This window comes from Cimex lectularius, unplaced genomic scaffold, assembly GCF_000648675.2.
Source record: "Cimex lectularius strain Harlan isolate CLEC.00 unplaced genomic scaffold, Clec_2.1 scaffold59, whole genome shotgun sequence".
In the NCBI taxonomy this organism is placed as follows: Eukaryota; Metazoa; Arthropoda; class Insecta; order Hemiptera; family Cimicidae; genus Cimex; species Cimex lectularius.
Genome location: NW_019392794.1, coordinates 746513 through 767093, shown reverse-complemented (window position 1 = coordinate 767093; position 20581 = coordinate 746513). Strand labels below are relative to the sequence as shown.

The window sequence follows — 20581 nt, the reverse complement described above, 5'->3', positions numbered from 1 at the left end:
TGTTCACTAAATTTAATGAGATCAGAAATTTATGAGTTTCAATTAAAAAATATTTAATTATGATGGTTAGAAGGCAAATTCACCAAAACACAGGAAAATCATTTAGTGTAGAGTACATAGTGTTTTTTTAAACATAAATCCTTGCAATCCTTGGTGATACAATACATATAATACAAGTACTTGTATTATGCCCCTATTTTTCTAAAACTCTATCTACAGTCTTCATGATAATTTAAATTATGTATTGCTCTCATTGCTCTTTCTCTGCATACCAAAGACTTTTTTTCGTCAATAGTAAGTGACCCCATGCCAATAAACTGTATATTAACAACTGATTGAATAAGGAAATGAAATACGTTTAACAAAACATATTGAAACCCCAAATTTTATTTATAAATCTTTTTGACATTCTCATTTTTATTAGACTGTACCTGTTTTATTACTGGTCTGTGCTATAGTAATAGTAGTAATATAAATGACCACGTATGCCCCTTCATAATTTGCTTAATTTTATAAACTTTTGAATTCTTGTTAAAAAAGTTTTTGAAATGTGTTTCGTTTTAATGAGGTTTTATTTGCAATAAACGTGATAATGTAATATGTAAAATACAATCTTTTTTGGTAGAAAAAAATTAATAGTTTTTGTTATTACGGGCCACCCAGCTTGTAGGTTTCAAGTTTGACTTTGATCCTGACACCTACCGGCCCTCGTGGTTTTGTTTACCGGCCGGCTCCCACGAGAAAAGAAAGATCGTAGCCGTCCGACGGAGAGTGTCATATCATAATAATTTATTATATTTATTATAATATTTCCCTTCGATGGATGTGGCCAAATAGAAAGTCTCTCGTTTTCTGTCGAATCGAGATGGATGAAATTTTCTCCTGGTGCCTCACCACCCCCTACACACTGGACATTCACAGGAATCTCAAGGAGCGAGAACTGTTTGGGAGGAATATTAAATTCCAGAGTCCTCAGGTCTTTTTTATTTAATTATTAACGAATAATAAAAATTAAATAATAAAGTTGTAAACAGTCACGTCTATTTTTCTTAACATTTAAGCCTTTCAGGATTATTTGAATAAGCCAAAGATCTACTCGGAAATCTGCAAATGTCTTAGGGATGGTTATGGATGATTTTTTAAATCCTCTCCTCCACTGCGACCTTCATATTGTGGATCTATATAAATTATAATCATACTTGAAAAGTGCACTTTTTGCTGTAAGCCTAAGCACTTTTCTTGGTGCCTCTTTGTGCACATCTTTGGTATGATAATTGCCATACCAAAGTGGCTGTAACAGGGCTATACTTCACATTCAAAAGGATATATTGCTGATGTCTGGTTTCTCCTGAGCTGACTGAGTAGCCATGCTTCTGTTTCTGCTTGGCCCATCTTTAGATGGTAGTTAAGGTGGCAGTGGAAGGAATTGAGGCCTATAATTTCCTTCTAATCCTGCCTGCTTAAAGAGAGTAGTTCCTTCGCCTTCTTTTTTGAGAAATTTATAAATCTCTTAGCTTGCCTGCTACCTTGTGCTTTTGTCCAGTGCTTGGGTTTTTCTTTCTGAAGCCATTTTTCCAGTTCCAACTACTGTGCACCTAGTTGTGGTTCTAGCCCTGTGAGAAGGCTGCCCATTTTTTGGATAGGTGGTCAGTCTATTCATTTCCTTTAGCATCTTCATGTTCAGGAACTAGTTTAATGTAATCTTGTTGTTTTCTTAGAGCTGTTAGGAAATTTATGCCCTCCCAAACAAATTTTGAGTTGAAAGCATATGCATTTAGTACCTTTGTACCTGCCTGACTGAGAGTATCTGAGAATGTCTTAGAAGAACATTGATCGAACTGACCGCTTTAAACAGAATGGAGTATAAAATTTTTGTCATTGTCTTTTTTTTTCAATTTTTCTTGTGTATCATTGAGAAAAGAAATAACTTGCAAAAATTTTTGTAAATCTAAATTATCTGCACATAATTTCAAGGATAAATTGATATGTTTAAAAGTTGATAATGTAAACAATAATATTCCCACTGGGTTGAAGAAAGCCATGCTGTTTTCATTTTACATTTTGAAATTAATTTCATGAGTCGATTTTTGTGTACTTAAAACTTAATTCTTCAGAAATTCAAAATTAAGACGTAAAGTCAGGCTCAAAAGTTCCATTCTTTATTATTTAATTTATATTTAGTTATACCAACTAATAATATACCTTTGTACAAATAAAGATTTTCATATTAGATTTGAAAAAATACAATAAGATTTATATATTCAATTATTTTGAATTGGAAGAATTGGAGCTCATCTACTCAGTGTTGGCAGTCGGATCTGAGTTTTAGCTGACCTGTCTGCCAGTTTGGCTCTGGTGCTAGGTCATTTAACTTGTAGTCTTAATCTAAACATAGACTCACACATTCTTTAATATATCCTTTCCTATGTATATTATGTATTCAAAATTTCTCCATAACTCTACACAAATTATTCATCATGAGATTTCCTCCTGTTGCCTATCTTTTTTGGGTTGGTCTGTCAGACATGTTTCAGCATTTCGCCATCTTCAGTGTGCCACAAAAAAATACCCAGTCTCACTCCTGTGAAGATGGAAAAATGTTGAACTGTTTTTGACAGGCCAACACAATGAGTATAGGCGGACCAAGATGATCAGTAAGGATCAAATTATAAATTATACAGTTAATTTAATTAATGGGGTCCTCAATATTCTACCATCAATCCTCTCACACTACACATTCACCCTAGAAAATTCAGTTTAAAAAAAATCTATATATACAGAGCATCCCTAATTTATTCTTTAGGCTCTTTTTATTCTGTAACAAAATTAATTATCATTAGTTCAGTTTTGCAAGTTGTCTAAGCTTTTCTTTGTAAATAAATAATTTTGCCAAATATCCATTAAATTTGATAGTTATACTGCACACTATCTCTTTTTATTTGTGTTAAAATGTTTTAATTGCTATTCCTCTTCATTATTTTTTATTATTCTAGGATTTGAATTAATAAATAAATCATGAATGCTTCAACCTTTTTGTTTATTTATTCATCTCGATGCATTAATAGATATTTTATTCAACTTTGTAGTGTGCAGTTTGAATCATTATTTCTGTGTACATAGTTTGTGGTTTGGTATTTATTTATCATTTAATATGATAAAGGAATTTGCGATTGCAGCTACTTCATAGGCCAAAGTTAGTTGATTGGTTAAAAACAGTATCCGAAAAGTTAAAGCTATCGCAAGTAACATTACATTTGGGCATATTCCTCCTTGATAAATTTATGGACAAACATAACATACTGAACAGTCGACTTGTACCTGCAGCAGTCGTCTGCTTGATATTAGCTGGTAAGAGTTAGTTTTGATTATGTTGGTCCCCGAACTGACAAGTTTTGTTGCAGCAAAATTCGAAGAGGAGGACGTCCAGGTCCCTAAATTCACCGACATCCCTTCTGTTCTTAACATCACATCGACTCCATCCGAGCTCATCCACCTCGAGGCGTTTGTCCTCCAGTCGCTTTCGTGGAACATCTCTTGGCCGACTGTGGCACATTTTGCAGAATTCTATTCCGTCTTTGCTGTGGTCAAAGGCGATCGGGACCCAACTCACAAAAGTTCGAAAAACCTGACAGACGCGGTGAGGAGGACGATGAGAGAATTCATCGACCTCTCATTGTCAGGTGAGTTTGTAAGGTTGAATTTATACGCAAATTTTTTTAAGCATTCAAGTTTTATCATCAGAAGTAGGAATGTTAAAATATCTCGCTTCACAAGTAGCGGCTGCTTGCTTGTTAGCTGCTAGGCTTGATCACGGTATTAGGCCTGCCTGGCCTGATGTGATGGTGGCTCTCACTGGCTATAGTGCAAATAACCTTAGATCCTGTTTAGCCCTACTTACAGAGTATGTTTTACTTTTTTGTTAATTAGTCTTATTAATTTTAATCCTGACTTATATTGCAGTATTGACATAAATTATCCCAGGAAAAGAAAGTCAGAAGTTAATAATGAGTCTGGCTATGAATCTGGAAGCCCAGAGTGCAAAGTTTCTTACAAATTACAAAGAAGGGAATGATTTTTATTTATTTAGTTTTCCAATTAAGCATGTAAGTATCATGTAAGAGATTGTTGTAAAACGTGGTAAACAGTATAAATTTATATTATATAAAAACCACATTGCATAAATAAATTTCTAATTGTTAAAAATTGGAAAGAAAAATAAATTTAATTGGGGTAATATAATTCCAAGATCTTGTTAAAATTATAATAATAATAATAAACTAATTGTTCCTATTAAATTATAATATAACAAAGTTTGGGTACTCAAGTTACCTTAGAACCTATTGTGATAAATAGTATTATTTTTTGTTAATTAGTTTAAAATGTGGATAATAAAAGTTAGTATAAGACTAGTTAGTTTATTATTCCAAATTTCATTTTATTTCAGCTATAATGAATGGAGGTGTAATCGAGTTATATTCTATATGAACTCTAGAATGAATTGCATCGTAAAGTCGAACAATAAGAAAACAATTAGAATCTTAGAAGTTAGAAGGCACTATATAATAAATAATGGACGTCAGGATTTACAAAAAAGAGAAATAACACTTTTTATTATTTCCCTGTGCAATGCCGGGCTGTAAAGAGGGTCATTTGATGGCATGAGAGGCACTTCCCATTTGTGGAATCAGCTCATCACAATAAAACACACTTACGTCACGCACATTATATACAGCCCATACACTTTTGCTCTCCTTGCCTGTAAACATCGAACAAATACTAGGCAGCAACCACGATAGTATATGTAATTTATTTAATTTTCTCAAATCAGCAATCTACTCGACAAAATATGGGCTTTTCATATTGTTTTGTCTTTCACTTTTTAGGCTAATAAAGTATATTTAAAAAAATGAAATATAGAAATAGAGAATATTAATATAGAAAATAAAATGTAAAAAGGCAGGGCCCTTGTGGGTCACTTCGTAAGTTCCCGTTGGTTTTTATGATGTTAACTTCCTGCATGAGGGATATGGAGAATTTCTATTTTCTTTAGTACTCTTGTCTAAGTAGTGGTACTGTATCATTGTTTTATAGTCACAAAGAACATATCACAAGGTCTTTGCATCTTGGCAAATCTCCGATTTTTATTTTTAATTAATTAAATAATTTCTGTAAAGGTTGTATTTCAGTGAACTACGATCAAAAGAATCTTTTGCCCAGGGTTGTTAATGTCCACTTAGGGAGGAATGCCTTGATGTTTGAAGTAGTATGTAATATATAAATGTATAGCCGAGTAAATATCAATAATATTAAAGTTGTAATCAAGTATTAAATTATCTTTTATTGATTGATATCTAAGATCTATTATCTATTGATAATCTATCTGATTATCTATATTGATTTTTCCAGTTACATTTTTAGAATACATTCTGGTTTGCTGTTGATGCTCAAGGGCTTCCTTCCTTTCACATACCTTTTAATATTAAAATCCTATCTGACAGTACTCAGGAGACGTAACTTTTCTTCTTAAATTCCTGTTAAAGCGGGTGTCCCACAGGACTGCAACCTAGGGCTCTTCCTATTCACAATATACACAGTCGACATTCCTGCTTCCCTAAAAATACTTTGCTGATGACCCATCCATCCTGTCATATAATCCTGATCTTTCTCTTGCTAATGACACCCAACTATTTAAATCTTATCCAATATTGGTCACACAAATGGAGAATGAAAATTAACGAATCTAAATACACTTACACTTCCTTTACATTTGAAAATCTATTTGCCCTATAGTCTATTTCAATGGAAAGCACATTTCAATTTTAGATATTTTGTGCTGACTACAACTAAATGTTGACAAAAGGCTAATGGAATCCTCATTTATAAGTGAAAAGACAGGAAAGTAAATAACGCTGCAAATTACTCCTTGAATTAGTTGGCCATATATTTAAATTAACCTTACTAAAAAGTTTACCATTTACAAGACCCTCTTGAGGCTGATATGGGCATACGGAATAATTGAAGTTTGAGAACAAAAAATCAAATCCATTCAATCAATTGCTAAAAAAATATAAAACTGCCCCTGATATGTTTCAAACCTAATAATCTATAATGTCTCTAAATCCCATTTGTAATTATTATTAAATTCCAATACAAAAATTTAAACCTTCACCCCCATATCCATTTGTCCAACAGCTTTCTTGCCCCAACATTCTTAGAAATCCCACATGTTGGAAGCAGTTGTGGCCGAGAGATCTCTTGAGAAACTGATTGACCCAAGGGTGTCACTGCTGGGTGATTTTTAGTCATTATGTCTTATCTCATTTGCTTATTGTGACTAAAAATCGTAGTTATAAAATAAACCAAAAAGTACATAAAACTCTGTGCTTAATTGAGGGTAGAGAATTTGTTTTGCAAGTCTGTTGGCAGTTTGAAATAATTCATTTATTAAAACAATGATTTCTACTTTATTGTAAAACAAATTTTCTTTTTTTTAATAATAAAATTATAGTTATGTTAATTCTTCTAATAATACTGAATACAAAAAATACTGATACAAAATATTACATTACAGTGCACTACACTTGAATATTTAAAAATAAAAATGTAAACATTGTTTAAGTGTAAAAATAAGTTTTTGTCATAATCTTGACAAACTCGTCCTGATCCACTAAACCGTCACCATTGATGTCGGCTTCGTCCATCATCTCCTGTATTTAAAACAAAAATGTAACGTTTCAAAACTTGAACCTAAAATGTTGAAGGATTGTTCTCTACCTGGAGTTCTTCATCGTGTAACATTTCTCCTACTTCGAAGGCGCAGTTTTTGAGATCTTCGAAGCTTATGCCGCCTTTGTTCTCCCTGTCGAAGAACTTGAACGCTCTGAGCATCTCCTCTTTTGGGTCCCTTTCAGCCAGCTTCATTGTGAACATCGTTATGAAATCGGAGAGAGATATATACCCTAAATTAATTGGCAGTTAATGTTTTATTTGTATGAAAGTTTTTTGTTTTTTTAAATTAAAAGTTTGAGAGTTCAGACCTTCGTCATTAGGGTCAAACTCGGAGAGAAATTTCCTCATTTCATCTTTCTTTGGTTCGAATCCGCAAGCACGGATCGCCGTCTAGAAATGCCAAAAGAATAGGAATTTCAATTTCTTTTGGTTAATGTAAGAGTTGAATTTACCTTCAAATCCCTCACAGACATTCGACCTTCATTTTTCACGTCAAAAACGACAAAAGCTTTTTTTAAATCCTCGATTTGATAATCCTTGAGTAACTGAATCGGATAGGGCTTTTTCTTCTTTTTCAACTGTTTCACATCGTTGGACGCTAACGATTTTGCTGATATTTGCTTCGAATATTCAGACTTTGTATCTGATTCCTTTGTATCCTACAATAAAGAAATAAATATATGTAAAGAGTATAATTTAAATATATAAACAGAAGAATATATACACCAGCTTTGTTTTTACCTGAGCTGAAATAATATTTTCTTCAGAATAATCTGGCTTTTCTTCCATTTTAGTTAAAAGAAAACTTCAGTGCTGATTTATTTATATTATAAATAAAAAAGCTCTTTTTTATAATGTTAGCACTGTACAATAGATAACATATGGATTTTTTTAGAACAGTTTTGGACATTTGTCCTATGTTTTATTCAAAGAATTTGAATTATTGATCGATTAATTTGCAATCACATTTTATTTTTAACATTTACTACAGAATTCTAATTCTCCACTCAGCTCCAATAGAGTGAAAACCACGAAAATGAGGTGGGATCGGATTTCAATCAATTCCAATAATCATTTCAAATTAAGAACAGGTGTTTATTGATTCACAAACTAATTTTTCAATTGATCTACCTTCGGTAAAAATGTATAAAATTAAATTATTACCTCTGTCTTGAAATGCCCATTGCCGGAGAGAGACATGCTTCCTTAGTTTATGAGTCTCCATGACGATCATTGCAACTATCCTGCATTGTTCAGGAATGGTAAACATTCCATAAAAAATCAATATACGTCCAACACGGGTGATTCTCTGACTTCAACTATTATTTTTATGCTTCAAAAATGCAGAAAAAAATAAAGACGTTTCGAAAGTCCACTGACTGACTACAAATGATCTGTGACTAAAGGATAACACTGTTTAAAACTCAAAACATTAATTAGTCCTATAATTATGATATTTAAAGGAGAGAGAGAGAGAGAGTGAGTGGGAGGGATTCAAAGCAATATTGTTAAATTGAAAAGGGATGATTAAAGGATTCATGAACTCCTTCAAAAAATGAACAGAATTTATTTCATTTAAAAAAAAAAAGAATAAAATAAAATAAATATAATATATTGTCTATTTTTCAACAAAAATAAATATAACATCAAATTTAACAAAACTTTCCATCACAACCAATTTTTTTGCATACATATTTTTATACTTATAAAATAAGTTTTTTTTTTAAATTTTACATTCCCACACCGCTGTATTAATTTAAATACACCGGGAAGTCATTCTAATAGGTACAATCTTTTGAAACATTCTATCCAATGGAGGATTATTATTATTATTACTTTTTTAATAATGAATATTTGGTCATTTTTATATGTATCTTTTATTCCACTGAAAGAAGGCCAGGTTGATGAGCTTGTTCTTTTTTATTATTATTATTTTCACTAAAATAATATGACTAAGTACTTCATTACAGACTAGATATCAACCAAGAAAAAATAATAACTATTTGATTTTGTTTTACAATATGTTTTTCATGTTTTTAACATGTTTGAAAAGTACATTTTATTCACAAAACCTAGGAACTATAAGGCACCTAAATAAACAGCCGTGTTTTATTGAATTTAATTTGCATCGAACGAAAAAATTAAAAATAAATATACATATTTATACATATATAATAGAACAACAAAAATCTCACTAGAATAAATTTTTAACTAATTACTTTTGTACTTTATTGTTGGTTTTTATTTTAAATATTATTACAACTGGTAACTATAAAGACTGCTTGCCACTCATCAAAAGTTCTTCTAAGAAATAATAAAACTCACTCCTTTTTTAAAAATTCATTAAGTTAGAAAAAAGACATTAAAGATGAAAAAGTGACTAATTTTATTTAAAATAATCGGACGGGATCACACTACTGTGTTATCTTGTGCGCTTTTTTCATTTGGTAAAATACTTAATTACATTTTCGAAAATAGCTTTCTTATTTTAAAATAAATTATCTATCTAATCAAGTAAGTTATTTCGAGCCTAATACTCTGTACCGTTTAAGGTTGGTAACTTGGGCTTCAATTGTGAAAAAAAAAATAAATGAAGAAGAAAATGCACATGAAGCATTGTCTAAGTAATTTCATGAACTAATGTAATATTTTGTAAAATATATTTGTTTTTAAATATATATCAAGTCTTTTAAAGAATGGTATTATTTCACTGGAGAGCATCTGCTAATTCGGAAGTCACAGTTTAAAAGTAGTATGTTAAAACAACTGATGAAAATTTCAATACTTTTATCTTTAAAAAATGGGCAAAAAGTGATTTTAACGTAAGATAGAAAGGCACGTTTACCTCTATTTAAAAACCATGTTACACCTATATACAACCGTTGCTTTATATGAATTAAAATTTTCCTAATTTCAACCCTAATCATCCAATATTGTCTAAACATTTCGTAAAAAGCCAGGGCTTTATAAACTGTCAATAAAGTTGGGATGACTGCTGAGAGCTTATCTGTTGAAGTTGTGGTAGCTCTGAATTGGACGGGCTTGTTATTTCTTCTGAGCTCGGCGGTGTAGTCACCTGCTGGGGCTGTGGAGGAGGATGCCTAAATATAAAAAAAAAGTTATATCTATGCTTAAAATAACAATAAATAATCATTAAAGAAATAGCGACAACACCTGTAAGAAACATGCTTCCGAAGTGCATCACGAGACCTAGATACATGACTACAAGAAGAACATGCGTAATGTGCATTCAAATGCGTCTCCATATGGACTCTAAGATTGTATTGATTGCTTAAGTGCTTTCCGCAGATTTGACATGTTACATATAGCTTTGATAAAGATTTTCCGCCTCCGCCTTCTTCTAGAAAAGATTATTATTATTTTTGTAGACTGATAACTACAGTTAACATTACAACTAAGTTAAGATAACAGCCTTTATATAAAAATTTAAACTTTCTTATGAATGAGGCTTAAAATAGATGAAATAGATGTTGGGGGAAAAAAACTAAGCTTACCTTTTGCTTGTTGGAAGCAACTAGAATTGGACGGAGGCGATGGTGAATCCTCCTGTTTTTTACTGAGATCTTCAGGCCCAGTCGGAACAGGCTGCACTCCAGGGCTGGTCCTTCTCGGGCCTTTTGCCTTCCTTATATACATGTTTTTCGTCGGAGAAGGGCCGATAAGTGAACCGTTGCTCATGCTTGATAAGTTGAAAACCGAATTAGTTACATTATTGTTGTTAACAGGGTTGGTCGGCTCTTCTGAACGTGGCCTCTTGTTGCTCGTAAACCACCCATTGTCTTCAGGCGGCTCACCGCCCACTTGGGTAAAGTGAGCAAGCCCTTTGATGTGCAGTGTATCTGCAAGTGCGATAAGGCTCTGGAGTTGGTGCTGATATATGTTAACCTCCCCGTTGTACATGAATGTGATGAGAGCGCTCAAGTCTGAAAAATCTGCACCGGGTACGACTATAACAGGGTGTTGCATAGGTTGCAATTCCTAAAATAAAATCATAATTTGACAAAGATGAAATTTATTTTTAGATTATACCGAAAAACTTTAAAATCATAATTTTTTTAAAAACACTGTTTCTTGTACATTGCATCTACAGTAATTTCCAACCCCTCACAGTTTTTACTAAGTTGTAATGTATTAAATTAATTTAAAAGAGGGCCCACAGTAGTTGAGTGGTCAGTGTAGACTTTCAGCTAATGGATCCCTGCAGTTGTGGGTTCAATTCCCACCGTTGCCCCCGGTCTTTTTTTCACGCTCAATAAAGTTTCATTGAATTTAGTATTTTATAGATATCATGTGTTCCTTTGTACATATTGAGACTGAATGTATTTATTAGCATGAATATGTAGTGTGCGAGGGCTCAATATTAGTACCCCACCAACTCTCAATTAGTTTAGTTATATGAATAACATGTTTAAAGTAATAATAAGTATTCCACCACCCTATAAGTGAATAGTATGAATAGTAGATTGGGCGCTGGTCAACTGAATAAAACAGCCACTTTTGCCGAGCTTTACAATGCTTTTCTCCTTCTTCAGGGCCTGTATTTATGTTAATGCTTTTTATTGTTAATACTATTATTATTATCATTGACATTTTTACAAATTTCTAGATATTTGACTCAATTGTTAAGACAAAAACCTAAATGTTAAATTTTACTAGTTAATAAGAGTCACCATATAAGTAGTTCCTGAGAAATTGTAAAGCCTTATATAAATAATGTAATAACCTAAATTGTGTACATAAATATAGGCCCTGAGAAAGAAGAAAATATATCTCCGAAAGCTTGGCAAAAGTGGCTAGTGTTTTATTCAGTTGACCAGCGATCTACTACCTAACTCTATCTTATGGTCGATTAAAATTTATGATTGATACTCAATAATAGTGTGAATAAGAATGTATTTAATAGTGAGTGCTCCCACAGGTTTTGGATTTAGAAATTGATGTGTTGCAGAATGAAATGACCTAGATATGGATAACCCCTGGAGCCCAAGTTTAAATACAGGACTGGTAAGACTGACGTGTGACTCTGAACTGTCAAAACCCACCCGAGGTGGGTTAGTCTCAAATCCTGTTGGTTATTTATTGCTAATAATACAAAAGTGGGAATTGAATAGGTTCAACTCTGTACACGTGTGTATGTATGTATGTATGTGTACAGAGTTCAGCTTATAGAAATCAGTAATAGATCCATGAAAAATTATTACGTTGACTTTATTAATACAGTATTATAATATGTGTACTAGGGAAAAAAAGTAACATGTAAAAAATAGCAGATGATCGTAATTTGGAAATGGGCAGTATTTTAAATAACTTAAATATACAGACAAACATTTTCAAACTCAACTTTGTCCAAATTTTATTACAAAGAAATATACACAAACAAATTTCAAATTATTCAAAATAATCAAATGTTCATCAATGAATCAATCATTTCTTCACATTGAAAACCGACAGGAAAACAACTAGTCTTAAAACCATATTTTTTAAAATCATTACAAAAAATGAAATTTGGCACATAATTTATATTGTCCATCTGATTTATTATAATCAATATGACAAATTGAAAGTTAAAAATTATATGTTATCGGTATTTCATCTCAGAATTGAGGAGAATAACGATAGTTTTGTGTATTTGGAAAACTGGTGAGTTATCCGGTGGCATAGATTGAAATTTTTATTTTTGAATAAACAATTTGTATTATGCCTGTCATAAACGTGTATGCAACAAATATCACAATGGACAATTTGAGCCGACATGAAATGTTGTCTTGGCTGAATAAATGTTTGGACAGCAATTACTTGAAAGTGGAATCACTGTGTACAGGAGCAGCTTATTGCCAGTTCATGAACCTCCTGTTTCCAAGGAGTATTCCAATTAAAAAGGTAAAATTCCAATCAAATCTGGAACATGAATATATACAAAATTTCAAATTGTTGCAAGCTGCGTTCAACAAATACGGAATCGACAAGATTATACCAATCGACAGGATTGTCAAAGGTAAGTTCCAAGACAACTTTGAGTTTCTGCAGTGGTTCAAAAAATTCCATGATGCAAATTTTTGCATGGAGGAAGGCAGTGACAAATCACTACTGTCGATAAAATCGCAAATCGCTTTGAAAAATGCAAAACGAAAATCTAACTCGGGCCCAAATACTGAATTGGGAAACAATGTAAATGAACTGGCTGCAAAAGCATCGGAATCTGCCTCGAGCTGTCAGTCGAAAAAAGAAACAGTAATGGCTAACAAATATGACCAGCTTAAGAGTGAAATCGAAATGCTCAACATAGCACTCGATGGCATGGAAAATGAAAGAGATTTCTACTATGGCAAACTTAGAAAAATTGAATTACTCTGTGAAGACAAAGACAAAGAAGATGAAACAATAAAAAAGATATTAGATATATTATATGAAGTTGAAGAAGGTTTTGTAATTCCTGACGAATGCAGCGACTGTGTAGATATCAACTGAGCAAAGCCGATGCTTCTTCTTTTAATGAGCAATCGAGTAAAGCAAGAGGTCCACAGTTTTGTTTTCATTTTTTAAATTTTTATTGGATTCCTCTTGTTTTGATATATGATGATTTACAGTAATTATTAAATACATTGATGTCTTTAATTTTGTTCTTAATATTTAAAAGAAAAATACATTTGACTGTAGATAGTATATCCACCCAAATAAACGCTCAACAAAACTCAAACTTAGACAGTTTGACCAGTCCATCGACCCTCTCGTGCATTTGTTGGAGAGATACACCATCAACTAGTCAAATAGTTGGTCTGAGTATCCTCCTGGACCCATAGGTCTACAGGATAATGAAAAGGTGGCTAAGGCCAGGATGACCCATCTCTGAACTAAACCCTCTCATCCAACCATCTGATGCTAAAAATGCATTAAAACACATTATTAAAAGAAAGGGTAGAGTGGATCGGCAGAAAGCTCTCACATATCAAGAGCACTGACAATAGGTCCCTTGGAGGATCTGACTTTTATAAGAAGGATATCCTCACCTGATTGAGGAAGGCCATGGTTGACAAACACACACTTACTTTTGGTCTAAAGTATGTGTATGTGTTCGGCATAAAGAGAGGTGTCCCACTTAATTGTAAGGTGTTCTCCTTGGGTTCATATAGAAAGCATATAGGAATGCCACCCGATATGAGAATTGAGCACAGGAGCAAGTATTTGGGCTCCCTGTTCCAAATTTTAGAGGGAAGAGGGTTGTTTTATTGTATATAGTACTGATGATGTATGTATAGTTTTGTGTCTAGTGGATGTGTTGGGGTGTGTTGTTGGTGAAAGTATTTATTGGTGTGAATGTTAGTGGGCCTCAATCGTGTTAGTTACATCGATGTAAAGGGTGATGAAGGAATATCAAGTCTCCACTATTTTAACAGTGAATGGTATGTAAATAGGAAAGAATGTATTTAAGAGTGAAAGTGTGAATGGGAGATTGAATACAACGGAGGCTGAAATGACCTAGCTATTGATAGCCCTGAAACCCAACCTCCCAGTGGCTGGACAGATAAGTCTGAGGTCTGAACCTGGTCTGCCAATATCCGGGATAGGTCATTTAAGGCTTCCCGGTAATTTGTTGTAGAAAATAAAACTTAGCATTGCCAGTGGATTGCAGAAAGTGATAGGCTCAACTCTGTACATGTATTATGTGTATACAAGTGTATTGCAGAGTTGAGCTTATATTTAGTAAAACAGTAAATCAATAACCACACTCGGGTATTTAGAATAATCCACGAATTTCAGTGAGTTACAGTTTTTATAATTTATATGATCACAAGTGGCAGTGTGAATTATTAATATTTGAGTTTACTGTTTCATTACCATTATTAAAAGGTAACCAGTTCCTTTCTTTGTGAGCATCTTTGTCTGCTTCATCAACCTACTACTGTAAACTAAGTAGACCAACCCACTTTTAAACACTATTTAATTAGCCTACAAACACAAAATAATAAATCAGAATTCATGTCAACCACGACACAACCACCAATAAGGGACAGATGGCCCCGACAAGTTTGTTTCAATGAGAGAGCTCAAGTCATACGAGTGAATAGTTGTAGTGGATTCCAGTATGAGACCAGCATAAATACTTCAGATTCCATTTTGGAACTCAAGAAGAAATCTCACAGAGTAATGCTAAAAGAGTCAGCTGACTTCTTACAATTAGGGCAAATATAGTTGAACAAACTGAAGCCAGCTTTGTCAGAATATCTTTTTTAACAGAATTTTTTAAAATTAAATTACATAAAGGTAAGCAACCTCTAAGGGTCATAATTTGCCTTGAACAGAAATATGTTTAGGATGGTGATGAACAGAAACTGCTGCCCAGTAAGAGGACTGACATGACCATGCCAGGCTTGCCATACCCGTTAACGGCCTCAGCCACCACCTCTATTCATGCCTCGTCTCCTAAATTTTAAAGAGCAGACCAATCATCCTCAAGAATTTGAAAAGTTTTTCATGTTCTGACAATCTGTCATAAACTATCTGAAACACCACATGTGCTCTCCTTTCTGGCTCAAATTGAGTACAGACAGTAAGAATATGTTTGAGTGTTAGTGGTTCCTGACAACCTTGACAGATCAGAGAAGGCCCTCTCACCATGAGGAAACCGTGTGTGACATTCTGAGACGAGCTAGGACTGTTTCTTTATTATGGGAGGTTTGAGTGGCGGCATCCATTATTTTAAATTTTCCTTAATTTTTCTAAGCTTGTTAAGGGGCATTCATTACACCACTTTTCCCAAATTGTTCCCTTGATATGGGTGAGAAAGTTTTCCCCAAATACTCGATTTGTCTAGATCCCTTCCGTGATTGCCGCGTCAGCAAGATCTTTGCCACAATAGATCGGGGCTAGAAGTATTTCCTGAATTATGGAATTAAGGGAGAATTGATTCATAATCTGTCAACGACGACCAGTTTTTGTGTGACAGGGAATGCAATATTCAAACTTTTATGCAGCCCAACGAGCTTGGCGGTGAGGTTGCTACTTATTGCAGGAAGAGCAAACGTATAACTACTGGAGCTCCCACACCGATTGAATTCTTGGAGCTATTGGTATTAACGATGGTCGCCTTTGTAATAGAGAAGTACAGTTTATTCCTGTTTGTACATCTCAGGCAAGGTGCTTTCTTTTAGAAGCTACGTCAGGTTTAGAGAGATATCTTAGATCTCCATAATTAGAATTCTTAATTCAAGTGAAGCAAATGTGAAACAAAACTGTTGCCAATGCAGTATATTATTAAGAAGTAAAATGTACTCACTTTAAATATGCTCTTAAAATAGTGGCTGCAGGCTGACAAGACAATCCTGTGTGCTTTGATGCTTGAACCGCCAGCGTAAAGAGTGACATCGGTCAAGTCGTCCCAGTCGAGGAGCTGCGGCAAGCTGGAAAGTAGGCTGCTTTGGTAATTGTGCCACCGGAGGCAAAACTGTTGTTGTCCGTCGCTCATCTCGTGTCCTCTCCTCCTCAAACCAAAAAGAACCAAAATTATCCAAATTATGAAGGAAATAAATCGGCGCGGTCGGTACTAGAAAAGAGACGCGTTTGGAAAAATCGGTCCACCCCCGGGAATTTTGAATTTGATCCAGGGGTGTCTATTATTATCGTGGGCCTGGACCGCGGCTGGAAAAGAAGAGGGGATTTGGTCCTGGGCCAGGGATAATTACGTACAAAATAATTTTTTCCCGCGGTCCTCTGATGAGGATTTTCAGCCTGTTATTCCATTTAATCATGCAGGAATTAACCTTTCGGCCCATTTTCCGCATTTCTTCACTGAAAAAATCCTCCTGTCACACTCACCTAGCACCAAAACCCAGCCTCGGTCTCACAACAGTCACACTTGAGCCCTTATCAGCTGGAACAGCTGATTCCGCCTGTCACCGAGCTGCCCAATCACCTGATTTAATGCCGCCTACACGTCTCCCTTCCCTCCCGAAATCAAACTTACTTCTTACCCTAACAAACAAAACAAAAAATAAAGAATAAAATTCCACCTAACCGTTACATTTAAAGGCCTACAGGAAAATGGATTCAAACGATATTTACAAAGATTTTCTAGCTCAGATCAATAAAAATTTGTTGAAGGTCGAAGAAATGACAGCAAAGGTGACACAACTCTATAGTAAGTAGATGCCGCTTAATTAATACTGGAACATATTTAAAGAAGAACGTTACAATACAAGCAACTTCCAATATATTGTAAGATTTCTTCTTGGTGTCTCTAGGGTGATAAACCTGTATTTTGGTCTTTTTCGATTATTTTGATTCTGCCTATTCTTGCTGGTTTGGTCTGTGGGGTGTTTCAGCTTCTCACTTTTTCAGCAGTGATTGTGCTACTACAGCATAGCCGTTGTTAGACTGAGATTGTAAGATTTCCTTTTTACGTCTGCAAGTTGATGAACCTGAAGTTTGATCGTTTCCGGTCATCTGGTCCGGCTGTCCTTACTTGGTTTATTCCACAGAATCACCGCTGAAAAAGTGAGAAGCTGAAACACTTGACAGACCAAACCCATAAGGGCAGACCAGAATGATCAGAAATGACCAACTTAATGTTCATCAACCTGCAGACTTACTTAGGAAATTTCACAAAATCAATTGTTCCGATTCGTATCATTTCGGTCTACTTATCCTTGATGATTTCTTAATAGCTTTAAATCAAGAAATGGGAATGTCTTTGGTTCTTGTAGATTCTGCTGCAGAATATGTTAGCATAAGTAATATAGTATAAGTAATTTAGTATTACCAATATGGTAGCCAGACAAATATGATTTAAAATGACTAAACTACAATGTTCGATATGGATGAAAAATTTGGTGCAAAGTATGATGATCACACTTTTATTGTTATAATGGATTATAAATTGGAATAACCATTTATTTTAAACAATTCTTTATTACCAAAAAAGTAACAAATAGAGAATGTAACGAGAAATATGAAAAGTGACTCAGAACAAGTTCGCAAGGACGGGATATCAGAAAGGCCGAACTTCAGGTTCATCAACTTTCAGACTTACAGGTGGAATTTTACAATACCAATTGTTCTGATTTTGATCATTTTGGTCTGCCTATCCTCGCTGTTTTGTTCTGTTTTAGCTTCTCACTTTTAGTGGTGATTCAGTGATGATTCTAAGGGTCTTTTGTCGTTTTTTCTAGTACATCCCACAGCAAAAACCTCACAATATCAAGAATATAGTGGAAAATATGATAAGTGATTAAATAATCCAAGAAAGGACAGGTGATGACCAGAAACAATCCAACATGAGTTTCAGCATCCTGCTGACAACATGGAGAAATCTTCCATTTTTTATTATGCCCGTTATGTTAGGATGTTATATATTTAATTATTTATTAGAGAACTTGATGTTTATGTGCATAAATTTGGCCAACTTGATCACCCAGATTATTCCTTAACTTAATAATCTTATTGTGAAATTTCCTCTTGAGAAGTGGTGGTGAACCTGTGGTTTAGTCATGGTCTACTTATCCTCACTGTTTTGTCACTAAAACCCACTCTGTCAGACCGAAACAATCAGAATAGGCAGGCCAAATGATCAGAAATAACCAAACTATAGAATCATTTCATTACAAAAATTTTGAAGCGAGAAACAATAAAAATCAAGCCTGTTATGACTGTGTGATAACACGAACTGGCATATTTAGTTGGTTATTCAAGAATTGTAGTTTGGCCCAACACTGCTTGTTAAACATTAAGGGCCATAAATTGTTTAATTTTTACTCAATTGTAAATTTCTGTTCCAATCTTTTCACAGCTTCAGCTATATTACAGATAAAAAAATATTTATGCAGATAAACTTAATAATCACATGAATATATAATTTGTAAATATTTATCCTACAGATGAAGTTTCACTTATGCTACTGGAAATTGTGACGCTCTATGATCCTAATGTCCTGATCAAACTGGAAGAGCTTGAAGACGCTGGGGCAAAATGCGAGGAATACCTTGCACAAGGTCAGGAAATAAAGAAACGTCTTGTGCAGTTCTCTGACCCCTTCCTGCCAAGGACTACAGCTGCCGACTATGAAAAATTGTTGGAGTCTGTTGGGTTCAATTTGAAAAAGCTAACCAATTAAGGCTGATTTGACTTTACATCTTTTTTGTAACGTTTTATTATAGTGTTAACAGTTTTAATGTTTATTCAATACTATTTCTATTATATTAATTGAACAAGTTTCAATGTTCCTCTAGGTTATCTATTTTTTCTTTGTATAAAGTAGTCAATATTCAAAATATTGGTTTAATTAATTGAAATAAAAAGTTTCACATATTTTACGTGGGTTTCATTTCAACATTAAGGCAAGATTGTTCAGTCATTAAACCAAGATGAATCAATTGTACAAACGGAATTCCATTTTATTACTAAAATTTAAAATAAATTTGATGTGAACTTGGTACACTGGATAATTTTCATATGAAGGAGAAAGACGATGGAGATTTGGAAGAAAAATTACTGTTATAGAAGTAAAATAATATAAATAAAATACTATTTAGTGGATTTATGCCCTTCTACCACTGGTCGTTACTAGATATTTTTTTTAGCTATTAATCTTTTCGGGCAAAAATCAAAAAGGCAATAAGGTAGTTGGGTAGAGGATGGGGATAGAGTAGGAAAGGGTAGAGATGGGCAAGGGTGAGAGATAGGTGAAACTAAGACATTCCCAGAGAGGTATCTATTCGGGCTGAATAGTTTTCAAGAAACGTGAACAGAAGACGGTAGAAAAGAGAGGTTAGTTGGTGGTGATGATGAGAAAGGAAGGGTGTGAGGGGTGAGGCATCACATTGGATACAACTTCAGCCCAATAGATGCCCTGAGAGTCCAGCTTGGGGTACTAAAAGGCAAAAAAATCATGAGGATAACTCGTCACTGGGCCTAGGGAGCATACAACTGAATAAAAAGTTTTGTCACTAGTCCTAAAAAGGTTAACAACATAATTCAAATATACTTCTTTAAGCCTCAGACGGACACTTTCCTAGTTTTTTTTTTTTTACAAATTCATTGTACAGTGGGAAAGACTAACTTTTTTTCAACTTAGGGTTCAGGTGTTTTTCTTAACGCTTTTTGATAACATAAAAAAAAAAATCATTTGTAAAGGTTTATTATATATCAAACATAGATTATTTACTTTTAAATTATGTACAGTTTAATAGTGTTTTCTCACTATACTTTAAATTTCGAGAACCAAAAAAATAATATATACATAGTTGAGTCATAAGGTCATTCATTTATACATAGGAATATAATTTTTGTCTTTAAATGATAGTCTTATTTAAATTAACTTACATAAATAATGTACAATAACAAAACAATCAGTCATTATATTACCAATTAAACAATTTTTTTTCGTCATTCATTAACAGTAATGTCTGTACCTTAGCTAGAAAGACCAACTGAAGATTTGAAACTAAATAAAATAAAACTACAAAATGGCGATCGATAGGGTTGGTAAAATATTTAATAACATGAAAATTCCCTTTAATTGATTGCCTTTAACATTTTTTGTGTGATTCAATAATGAATGAGATTAACAAGCGATTACTGCGATTTAATCATATCTCGAATGACACCACACAAAAAAATTAAATAAATAACAAACTAACAATGCAACGTTTTAAAACTAACAGTGCAACATATTTACAATATACAACTTGAACATTGAAAATAACTATTACATATATCACAATCTTGTTTGACAATGACAATATCAGTTTGGAACATTGACACAAGCGTTCACAGTTTCTTTTTAAAAATAAAACAAGTTAATGTAACCATTGCAAGAGATATTTATAGATTATGCACA

The 20581-nt window shown here is 33.6% G+C and overlaps 4 protein-coding genes and 1 pseudogene across 10 annotated transcripts; 3 read left to right on the top strand and 2 right to left on the bottom strand.

The window, feature by feature from the left end:
- Nucleotides 1–679: 679 nt before the first annotated feature.
- LOC106662030 (cyclin-J) lies at nt 680–4221 on the top strand. 4 transcript variants are annotated; one of them, XM_024227945.1, is made up of 5 exons: nt 680–976; nt 3161–3348; nt 3402–3680; nt 3730–3901; nt 3961–4221. In XM_024227945.1, the coding sequence occupies exons 1-5, from the start codon at nt 870–872 to the stop codon at nt 4070–4072; spliced, it is 858 nt and encodes a 285-aa protein (XP_024083713.1). In that variant the 5' UTR covers nt 680–869; the 3' UTR covers nt 4073–4221. The 4 variants fall into 4 exon arrangements, with proteins under 4 accessions (XP_024083713.1, XP_014241311.1, XP_024083712.1 ...); XM_014385825.2 differs by having other exon boundaries at nt 681–976; nt 3177–3348; nt 3748–3901; XM_024227944.1 differs by having other exon boundaries at nt 681–976; nt 3177–3348.
- A 2344-nt stretch (nt 4222–6565) lies between these two features.
- On the bottom strand, nt 6566–7819 carry LOC106661698 (caltractin-like). Its single transcript, XM_014385245.2, has 5 exons — nt 7471–7819; nt 7182–7388; nt 7038–7119; nt 6775–6959; nt 6566–6707 (listed from the first exon to the last, which is right to left on the bottom strand). Exons 1-5 carry the CDS (start codon nt 7516–7518, stop codon nt 6615–6617), a joined length of 615 nt encoding a protein of 204 aa, XP_014240731.1. The 5' UTR covers nt 7519–7819; the 3' UTR covers nt 6566–6614.
- Nucleotides 7820–8549: 730 nt separating this feature from the next.
- LOC106661860 (broad-complex core protein isoforms 1/2/3/4/5-like) lies at nt 8550–16655 on the bottom strand. 4 transcript variants are annotated; one of them, XM_014385573.2, is made up of 5 exons: nt 16564–16655; nt 16025–16229; nt 10245–10728; nt 9904–10090; nt 8550–9830 (listed from the first exon to the last, which is right to left on the bottom strand). In XM_014385573.2, the coding sequence occupies exons 2-5, from the start codon at nt 16211–16213 to the stop codon at nt 9704–9706; spliced, it is 987 nt and encodes a 328-aa protein (XP_014241059.1). In that variant the 5' UTR covers nt 16214–16229; nt 16564–16655; the 3' UTR covers nt 8550–9703. The 4 variants fall into 4 exon arrangements, with proteins under 4 accessions (XP_014241059.1, XP_014241058.1, XP_024083710.1 ...); XM_014385572.2 differs by having other exon boundaries at nt 16025–16226; nt 16564–16649; XM_024227942.1 differs by having other exon boundaries at nt 16025–16236; nt 16564–16632.
- Nucleotides 12070–13365, top strand: LOC106661861 (annotated as a pseudogene).
- Nucleotides 16656–16662: 7 nt separating the features above from the next.
- Nucleotides 16663–19149, top strand: LOC106661862. Its single transcript, XM_014385575.2, has 2 exons — nt 16663–16885; nt 18621–19149. Exons 1-2 carry the CDS (start codon nt 16789–16791, stop codon nt 18854–18856), a joined length of 333 nt encoding a protein of 110 aa, XP_014241061.1. The 5' UTR covers nt 16663–16788; the 3' UTR covers nt 18857–19149.
- The last annotated feature ends 1432 nt before the right edge of the window (nt 19150–20581 follow it).